This window comes from Tachypleus tridentatus, chromosome 12, assembly GCF_004210375.1.
Source record: "Tachypleus tridentatus isolate NWPU-2018 chromosome 12, ASM421037v1, whole genome shotgun sequence".
Taxonomy (NCBI): domain Eukaryota; kingdom Metazoa; phylum Arthropoda; class Merostomata; order Xiphosura; family Limulidae; genus Tachypleus; species Tachypleus tridentatus.
Genome location: NC_134836.1, coordinates 112,402,578 through 112,413,503, shown reverse-complemented (window position 1 = coordinate 112,413,503; position 10,926 = coordinate 112,402,578). Strand labels below are relative to the sequence as shown.

The window sequence follows — 10,926 nt, the reverse complement described above, 5'->3', positions numbered from 1 at the left end:
GCCTCTCGATTCCATGAAGGAGCATAGGGCCGCAATCGCTTGCGGATTAATTAACAGGCTGGTTTTTTAAGTGAATAGATTGTTAGCTTACTGCACAACCCCCAACCAGGAGGACAAACCTGAGCCGTCCCTAATTTATATGCTACTCTTACATTAACTTATCAGTTACTTAGTAATGAGTGCGCGTGTGCATGTGTGTCTTCTTATAGCAAAGCTATATCGGGCTATCTGCTGAGTCTATCGAGTGGAATCGAACCCTGATTTTAGCATTGCAAATCTGTAGACTTACCGCTGTACCAGAGGGTGCCTACTTAGCAATGAAGGAAGGAGTTTCTTACGTTCAGTGCATATGGTATGATCAATTGAAGTAAACAACACTAATAATACAGGCCAGGTTCTGTCTGATTTTATTTTATAGTGAAGACTTTATTAAAACAGTCTTAGTTCTTCTAAAGCTTCAGTCAATGAAACCATACTAATAATGCCCTTTAAATACAGCTAGATAAAACAGCCTTAAAAAAATAAAGGCAGAAGAAACAAAATGTATTCAAATGTGTATGAACTACACAGTGATGAAATGTTTATATTTCTTCAATTTCTGTATACACTAAAATTAAAATGTATCAGAAACTCTTGAAAAAAATGTTACCTCTGTCATGCATCTTGCAGTGCATAAAATAGATGACATTACAGTTACATCCATACAATGTATTTATTTAATGCCACTTAAATGGCACAAGATGAGCTTTATACTTGATGCAAACTGTAAGATTATTTTACCAGATCGATATATATAAATGAAAACAATGCGTCAAAGCTGATTCATAAAAAATTCCTTTAAGAAATCTGGTTCATAACTTCTAAAGATTTGTCTAAAATGTATTTACAAAAGGCTATAAAGATGGACAAATAACACACATCCCACGAGTTGATCCATTTTCATTATAATGGGACACTGAATTAACCCCCACTTCAAAATTTGCCTTCAGGTCACAGGATTTAACAATAATGCATTTTCATTTCCACAGTGTATCAGAAATGTACATTAGATGTTTTACTCTTTCATCTACGTGAAGATAACTTCAGACATGTTGAGTGATGACACTGAAGATCGGTGGTACAAAATGAATAATGGCAGTCAGGAAAAGAACAACCAGATCATAGAAAGTATTGGTTCATTCACCTAAATAAATTATTTTCACTTCAGAACTTGTTGGTTCTCAGTTATCCTTGTTGATTGGATGAACATGAATGGACACAAAGTATTTCATAAACAAGTGTTACAGCTGTCTAACCAAAAATATCTTTTAAAAGGATCCCATAATCATGATTTTTATATATTAAAGTGGCTTTTATATATAAAACTACCAAATTTCTTTTATATTTTTAATTTTTTTCTTAAAAGTACTTTTACAAAAAAAAAATATCAAACATCTAATTACAACTGACAAGATAAAACAAATCCATAATTCCCAATTATCTATTATTCTTCAAAGTATTAAATATTTATCTACTTTTGCTTTTGAATACAGAGAACTGTCAAACTGTGTTTTTTGAAGCTATGCATTTACTTAACCCTGAATTCTTGACATAACCAGGACAAAAATCAGTGAAATTGGTGATTAAATGTTCATATAATCAGAACCAATAGTACTAGTTTTTCAATTTTTATTTTTGAATCATTTAGAGTCCAAAACCAGCACAAAAACTGAGTAATTTTGATACAACTTCCAAACTAGGCATCATAGTTTGCTGATTTTAATGAGAATTATTTGCTATTTTAAATGTGTAAATTGACCAAAAAACCTAAGATATTTTAGTGCAAATAATAACCATAGGTATTTGAATAAAAGAAGTAAAAGACAACGTATATTAGGTAACCTTTATAAATGTCTTACCAAAGGAAACAATGGATAGGACCCATTTACCCCTGACTGACCAGTTCGAGATACAACAGAACTGTGGTTTATGTTATAGAAGAGAAAGAAACTTTCTTATTTTTACCTTTACTCCCTGAAAATTCTCTTTTCCCTCTGTTACATGATAAATTTTTCTCAGTGCATATCCTACTGTGGTCAAATACCCACAGATTGTATGTATAACAGAAAACGTAAGCCAAATTATATTAAATAACTCCTCAGTTAAAACAAGTTACTAACATTTTACTTTCAGAGAATAAGAGATATAGTCCACAGCAATTTATTCAGTACAGTTTTTTTAAGTTTGAAAAGTTTCTAAATGTTACATTCTCCAGATTTGTCACCAATATGGTCCTGGTTAAGTCACAAACTTAGGGTTAAAAAAAAAAAGTGTTACAAATGACGTAAAGAATCTGTAACACGTACAGAGTTTCTGAAAGAGAGCAAGTTACACAAAGAAATAAACTAGCAATCCTGTAAGACGTTAATTGCTTTAAACAAAGAAATACTTCTGGCTTTGTAACTGTTCTTCCTTAATGAGCAAAAAATGAAGAGATCCCGTAACAATACGAAACCCAATTAATAACATAAGCACATGCTTGTAGATGCTAAAACTGTTACAAACACCCTGTCTGATCCTGGTATACTTCAATTAATAACATAAGCATGTGCTTGTAGATGCTACAAGTGTTACAAACTCCTTGTCTGCTCCTGGTATACTTCAATGAATAACATAAGCACGTGCTTATAGATGCTACAACTGTTATAAACCCCCCATCTGCTCCTGATATCTTTCAATGAATAACATAAGCAAATGCTTGTAGATGCTACAACTGTTACAAACCCCCTGTCTGCTCCTGGTATCTTTCAATGAATAACATAAGCAAATGCTTGTAGATGCTACAACTGTTACAAACCCCCTGTCTGCTCCTGGTATACTTCAATGACATCATCATTTTCCATTTCCAACTGAAATAAGAGAATCCACAAATCACATTATTTTCCCCTAGAATTTGAAGTAAAAACTACATAGCTGAAACAATACAGCATCAAAATACATTTTAAATACAAGGTTTTTTATCAAACAATTATTCTTTCTCTGTATTCTAATTTTTTTTTTAAAAAAGTACTGCTTCTAAAAAGCCACAATGAGTGAATCTTAAATAAATTAGTTAGGAAAGAATACAGATTTTCTAGTACTACTCGCTTTGGAGGAGTTGTGTTCCTCCGCAACTGAAGAACTTTGTGGTAAGTCCTTTAACTACCATGTAATGATTAATTTCCCATGACAACACTTCAAAGGAATTCCCTTAAGCAATCTAAATCCACTGAATTTTGAAACAATTTCTGCTATGTCTTAGCATCTCATCTAACTGCAGCTCATATCTAATGAAGTTTAGAGATGGCTAGAATTGGTAAAGAAACTATTACAAATGTACAATTTCTGGAAAACTTGTGTCATTACTGGGTATTTGATGATGCTAAGATTGTTAATTTGTAATGGTTTCCTTCCCTATCAAGTTCCTAACATCTTGTGAGTTAACAACTAACGTTTGAGACACTTTCTGGTACATTTTCCCCAGAGAGCCATAAGGGAATTCAGATATATTCTTTCCAGGTTACTGTCTTGTTTGTATCTTTATATATACAACATTTGAATTACACTACTGAAAAATCACTTTAGAACCCTGATATAACTGCCATTACTTTCTTCAAGAACTTCTGGCCACAAAAAATATCTTAAGACCTAGATTTGTCACTTTTTACCACCATCATGAATATCATACAAGGAATTAGTAATTTATTTTCTTATCCAAGTTCCCAAACAAAACAAATTCTCAGTTACGTAGAGCCTTAAAAAAACAAAAACAACTGAAATTTATTTTCATTTCCAATGAATAACAAGTGGTCATTTGACTGATTTACAGTAACCCATTTTCTACTATCATCCTATTTGAAACAACATATAAAAGTCCACTTTCTTGCATTCAACCCTAATTTCTAAAAGTTATCTAATCTTATATTTCTTCAATAAAGCAGTTTCAACTACACTTGATCATATATTACATAGGCTGATTACCATATTCAAAAAGCATATTTTTTAACTGATACTGTACGCGAGCTTTCCACCTCTTATATTTGTGGCCTCTAGTCTCACCGTTTGGATTTTGTTAAATGAAAATGAGATTTCCAGAATTTTAGTAGTCTTAGAAACCTAAATAATGTTACCCTCAGTCATTCTTCTCTTCTGAAAAACAAAACTGTCAAAATATTTTTAATGATAACCTTCTAACCCTGGAATCATTTTGGTAGTTCCTCTCTAACCTTAACAGTTCAACATAGAAAACCTACTTTCAATCTAGGTTTTTAATACCAAACTGATTATACTGAATCACAAAACTTCATATAGAACACTCTAAAGTATTTTTCTTAGGTACAACTATAAAAAGATGTTGTTATACGTGTGATGATAGTTTCTGATAGGACATCAAATTATTAGCTTAAATATTGAGCTCCAAAAACAGCTTGATAAAGCTTATTGCACTACAAAAAACTAGAAGGTAAAAATTAAGGTAATAAAAGGCTACAATAATTTTTGTTTTCATTTATAAAAATGCTTTCTCCACCACTTTACTGGACTATGTGATAAAATTCTACATGCTCATTTATGGCATTTGTTTTAAGACAAACCAAATAACTGAGATAATTTTATTGAATTTCAGTGGGAAGTCACTTAAATTTTTTTCCAATACAAGTCAGAAAATCATTTCAAATACAGTAAAACCTGTCTAAGGCAGAATCGCACGGGACTGAGTAAAATTTCCAGTTTAAGCAGGTTTTTCTGGCTTAGATAGTGAACATGCATTTCTTTAATTATATACAAGTTTTAAGCAAAATATTATACTTGCTTGACTCAAGGGAAGTATGGCATTTGTGAATAAAGTTATCATACTGTTTATGCTATATTTATTAGAATAAGAACAAAAATAGACATTCAAAATATACACAAGTACACAAAATATTAATCACATTTATTTGAAGAAAGTTTCTAATTTCAACTGTTTAGTTTTCTAATGGATTTTCTCATGTGGTTAAAAGAGAACACCAATTCTACGACCTTTTCACGAAGTTCATTTTCCCCCTTCATTTTTGCATACAATTTAATAGTATTAATATAACTTAACACTTCCGATGAAGTAGGAATTTCTATTTCCTCACTATCTTTTCCATTTTGTTCATCTTCTGAATCTCTCACATTGTTACCATATTGCGATTCTATTATAGATTTTAAATCAATTTCATCAGTTTCTGTTAAAACATTCTTGTCAATGTTTAAAAAACCTTCCATGTTAACAGAATCACCTGCATGAACCTTCTCAATCAGTCTGAATTTTACTAGAATCATCATAACAAACAACTTTAAAAAAAAAATGAGGGTATTCAGTAGCTTTTTTAAAAATGAGGGTATTAAGTAAATTTTCCCTAAAATTTTAAAATTAGGGAAGATAGAAATTTATTTTTTGTAAGAATTATTTAGAGTAGAATTTTGCACTTAAAAGACAAATTTATTTCTACAAGTCATGAATCTAATTTAACTGTAAAAATAATGACAACAGAAAAAAGAACAGAATATATTTAACCAATACTTACTGTAACAAAGTGTCCAAGAATTTATTAATATTTAAACAAATTATTAATTGAACAAAAATTTATTAATACTTAGAGAAGTTATTAATTAAATAAATTAATATTTAATCAAAAACATTTTTTTCTGCCTTACTCAGGTTCTAGTCCTACATGTTGATAGACGAGGTTGGTGAAAGATAGTTTTCTGTCCGTATTACACAGGTTTTGCCCTATAGAGGGCGTTTTAAGAGAAATCTTAAGATAATGCCACAAAAGTTTGATATTTCCAGCTTGTACAGGTTTCCACCCTATGAAGTTTCTGGCTTATACAGGTTTTACTGTATTAGGATATCTTACCAAACACACTGCATACATATTTGATCATATCTGATTTAAATACATTTGTGTAACAGTTACTCTTTTTGGAACAACCCTAATTATATGAAAGTAACTCTTACGATACCTGTTTTGGTGTTTCATCGTCATTTATTCTCCTCCCATCAAAAAGAAACCTCAAAGAACTACCTGGAACCCCCTGAAATAAGTCAAAAGTTGTAAAACTACACAAACATTTGATCATACGTGTTACAAGCAAGAAGTATTAAAATGGTTTCATTTTATCAAAAGATCAAACACGATACAAGTGAGAAGTGACAGTCTTTAGTTTATTAAAGGATTACTGATGCAACTTTAAAATATTTTCGAATCACACAATATTAAATTTGAAGTAAAATATACATAGGCTTATGTAAACTGGTGGTATGATTGTAAAAATGTTTATTATTACAGTAGATATTAAAGAAGCATACATTCGTACAACCAGCACTGTGTTTTAAACAATGAGCTAAACTGCTAAACAACAAGAAATACAAATCAATATTACTTCATTAATACTTAAACCATTCACTCTGAAAGCATTATTTTATCAAATGACTAGTGATATAAAGTTGTTTTTCACATTAAAAATAATATGAATGCATAAGAAAAAATCCATTAAATATGAAAACAATTGAATAATATTGTATTAATAACAACAGTAAAAAACTATACGTATATAGACTAGTTAGTCATGCAACTAATAAAACACAGGCATCAGCCCGAGATTTGTTTTAAGTCGCCAAGCACAAACTTGTAACAGTTAACAGAGCTTAGAACAAATTTCATTTTAAGTGGTTTGAATGGACCATCGATGTTGCATAAGCTCACCTGTTAAAATCACAGTACTTTATTTTCACGAAAATAAGAAAAAACTCACCACTCGTTCACTATACGACTTTTTAAGCTTCCCCATCTGAGTTGTCATTTTCACCCTAAAGTGTATTTCGTTGCTGTCCTGAAAATATACAAGATATTAATACCACACTGTCCAGAGAATAGATAGGTTTACAGTATTATCATTTTCTGAAGTTCCTTAGGCATGGCATTTGACTGTATTTTGTTAGCTCTCTTTGAAGAACTCTGTTAACATTTATTTATTTTTAAAACATAATGAAGAAAATTGATATGCTAAAGAGCTCAATCTTCAGTTTACATGAATCATCTTTACAGTCCAGTTGCTACAGAAACAGCTGAAGTCTTAATGAAAAAAATATCTCGGAAGGAAAACTAAAAAAAAATCACGTTCATAAAATATTGGAAATGATGACCCTGGGTTTACAAATGTGAAAAACAGCACGAGACCTAAGCTTAATGATTCAGTTATGTCAGATGGTGCATGTATTTGTAAGAAATAGTTCTAAGTATACATGACAGATGTAAATTGCTGATTGGGCTTAATTTAAGCAAGCCAAAATATTTATATTCACAAAGAAAGCTAACTTTATGATTAATCATTTACCATACTTTGAAATTAAACGTTCTTGACTCTGAACTGAACTACATTACCAATCACTGCCTTTCATACTTACCAGTATGCAGAACTCTATAGTTGTTATCCTGGCATCGATCAATCACGTGCAAGTACGATGCCTCAATCAGAAAATTAATGTAGAGAATCAATGATGTATATAATTCTGCCATCTGTAGATCTAACCCTTTTGATGGTGATAAGCAAAGTGCAAAAATACATTTTTAAGGAGACGCACTACTCGCGTATGCTGAAACAATTGGTAAATTCCACAAGACAAACTGTAGGAAAACTAGTCTTAGAATTCACTTATTAGCTAACACACAGTTAGGTTAGGATGTGTGAAGAGGACGTTAATATAAAAAAATGATGTCTTTATAGTTGCAGTACAGGACTGAACCATGCATTAGCTCCATCCATAATTAATACAATTTTTTAAATCTTCTGTACTTTGTTTAGTTGAAGACTGGATGTAGTAAAGTCTTTCCCTTTCTATGTTGCCCACAAGTTATTAATTTACAAACTGGAAATTAGCTATGTTTACTCACAGAAAAGATAGCTCATACTGTTTTGAGATATGTGGTTGTCTTCACGTTGACGATGTAGATAATGGCCACATCCATACTCTTGGATAACAGTAGATGAAGTTGATGTGTGTAATTCTGCATTTTTTAGTGTTAATATTATTGTGTTTCATATATAAAGCAATTTTGCCCCTGTAAGAACTTTTAAATTTTGACTGTATTGTGACATTTTGCTCAACTAAGTTTTTAACATTTACTCTCTTGTAAGCATGAATTAGCTCAATGGATAATTTTTAATACAGCTAAGCAATTAGTGGAACTTGGTAATTACTGATTCTTAAATTATTCTCACAAGACCTGAATAATATGTATAATTAAAAATGTTAATACCTAGAAACATTAAAATGTGATTAACATATTTTAGTGATATAGAAGCACTTTGAATCGATATATCACAATTTAAGTAATAGTTTCAAATATAATTCAACTTCATTAATCTGGAGATTTTGCAACTTAACTCCTTATGTAACTAACCTGAAATACCTTGGGCACTTTTCACATTTCACAAAATACTTGAGTTAATTTAGACAAACCTTTCCTTGCTGTATCTTTAATTATTTGCATGTTATCATGTGTTACAATAGGCTCTTAAGAATCAAAATAAAAAACGTTTTTTCAACACCTTTCCAAAAACAACCTAACAGATAGAGTTAATGGACAAAGTTCTTCAAAATGAAGGCTGCTTTCATTATTACTTTCTGTAGGTCGTGGCACTAAATTATTAAGATGAACAAACATGAATTACTTTAAAATAACAATGGAAAATTATAATTGCAATAAATAAATTACTTAGGAAGTTAAATTAACCAAAAGCAAGAACAGCTGATTATCATTATTTCCCAACATTTAACAGATTAAATCAAAATTTCAATGATTATTTCTCATCACACTATTCAACGTAATTGATTATATGAATTAATCAATTAATTGCTCAGCTCTTATTATGAACATAAAGATAACTGCCAACGAAGCATGTTTTAACAAAAGTTTCCCACTTAAGTTGAAGAAGAGCTACTTTGTGTAAACATGTTTTTGAGAAGTGGGAGGGAATTATCCACAAATACCATTAACATAAAAAGAAAGAAAGAGAAAGAACTGTACTGTAAAAAACAAGACTTGAAATAGCTCTGTAGGATGTTTGAACATGTCAACATTAACTTCCTAATTTTTCTGATAGTATTTTATTTCAAAAGTGAGGTTTGTTTATCATGCTAATTTACCTTATTTAAAATTGTAAGAAGAATGATGAAATGTTAAAGGCTGAGATAAGCAATGAGAGACTGGAATGTTAAAAAATATCATTCTTTACTTTAAAATGGGTTAAAAGAAAGCTTGATAAATGGCCTGCTCAACAATTTAACTATGCAGGTAGCTTTGCTTTGATCAGAATATTCATTTCAGCTTCTTGTTGAATAGCAAATACGAAATTTTAAATTCCCCATGTTATATCTTTGAACTCATTTCAAGTTGTAAATACTACTAAAGCTAAGAGTTACGAGAAAAAGTTACTTCCTAATTAGAATCCATGCCACATTATTATAAAATGAAGCTCAAATAAGAATATACAGATTTGTTTGTTATTAAAAACTTTATCCATCATGTGTGCATCTTGAAATACGCATGTTTTAAATTTAAGGGTAAAACATACTTCATTTCCATCAAATTCCAGATAAAATTTAAATAACATGTTTAAATATTTTTATTTTAAAAAATGTAATAATTAAATGCCCTAAACAATGTTACATTATCTGCAATCCCACTTTACTGTTCTATATTTATTATTTGTGCATGTTTTAAAGCAGATCTATTACAACCATGCATCAACAATGACAAAACTTATTAAAAGAGAGCACTTTAAATTTAATACGAATAATTATTAACCACGATTACTACTCAATCGACAGGAATACTTGATCTAATCAGCGTTTATTCACATACTGATAAAATAAACCTTGATTTAAAATTAAAATATATCAAAGTTTTTGTTAATATTGTTATTAATTAATTTATGAAATTCCAGTTTATATAAACTTCTAAAACCTAAATACAATAATTTCACTTTTATTAAAAAGTAACTCGTATATAACTGGAATTTTTTTTTTCTTATTGTATCATGTTCCTTTTTTTAATATATATAGTTAAAAATAGTTCCTCACAGTATCATACCTAAGCCTAATTTTGTATTTGAGTGTATAACTCACCTGACCGACCACTTTTAATTTAATGTACTCTGACCCAGCATCGCCCCCTTCTGGTTTCTTATTCTAAAACGAAAATAACAAGAATCTGAAGATCAGGAAGAAAAATAAACGATTTTTTATATTTTGTTCTCAAGTTTAAAATTCTTTACAAATACATTACCTGATGATCAGCCATTTTTCTACCAACTGGCGAACGTTACACCGTTTACAAATTTTTGTTTCAAACAAAGCAAAGATACGAAAGGTGGCGCAGTTGAGCAAACTATAAATTGGCGGGAAAATAAATTGAAGAGAGATAAAGGATATATATATATATATACATACGTCACCCAATGGCTGAATGATAAGTTGTACAAACTTATAACGCTAAAATTTGAAATTCGAATTTTGCTGTGAATACAGTGTAAATGATCCATTTTGAAGCAGCACACTCAAACAAAGACAAACAATATGCAAACACATATACCAAGAGTTGGCGGTGGGTGGTAATTACTAACTGTCTTCCCTCTAGTCTTACATTGCTAAATTTGGGACGGCAGCGTAGATAGCCCTCATGTAGCTTTGTGCAAAATTCAAATCATTCTTTCAAATAAATTTTAGAATATTTTATTTATTTTCTTATAACAAAGTCATATCGGCTACATGCTGTGTCAACAGAGGGAAATGAATCCCTAACTCGAGCATTGTAAATCGGAATACTCACCGCTGGCCTACCGGATGACTTTAGAATATTAAAAATAATGTATTCC

At 30.5% G+C, this 10,926-nt stretch overlaps 1 protein-coding gene across 1 annotated transcript; it reads right to left on the bottom strand.

Annotated features, from left to right (window-relative positions):
• Window positions 1-405: 405 nt before the first annotated feature.
• LOC143234360 (small ubiquitin-related modifier-like) lies at window positions 406-10,427 on the bottom strand. Its single transcript, XM_076471662.1, has 5 exons — window positions 10,338-10,427; window positions 10,178-10,240; window positions 6,802-6,879; window positions 6,010-6,081; window positions 406-2,888 (listed from the first exon to the last, which is right to left on the bottom strand). Exons 1-5 carry the CDS (start codon window positions 10,350-10,352, stop codon window positions 2,829-2,831), a joined length of 288 nt encoding a protein of 95 aa, XP_076327777.1. The 5' UTR covers window positions 10,353-10,427; the 3' UTR covers window positions 406-2,828.
• Window positions 10,428-10,926: the final 499 nt, after the last annotated feature.

Excerpts from the sequence above, each read along its gene's own strand:
- LOC143234360 (XM_076471662.1), bottom strand. Across the intron at positions 6,082-6,801 it reads AGTCGTATAGTGAACGAGTG|GGGGTTCCAGGTAGTTCTTT; the intron begins GTGAGTTTTTTC and ends GACTTATTTCAG. Across the intron at positions 2,889-6,009 it reads ACGATGAAACACCAAAACAG|TTGGAAATGGAAAATGATGA; the intron begins GTATCGTAAGAG and ends CTCTTATTTCAG.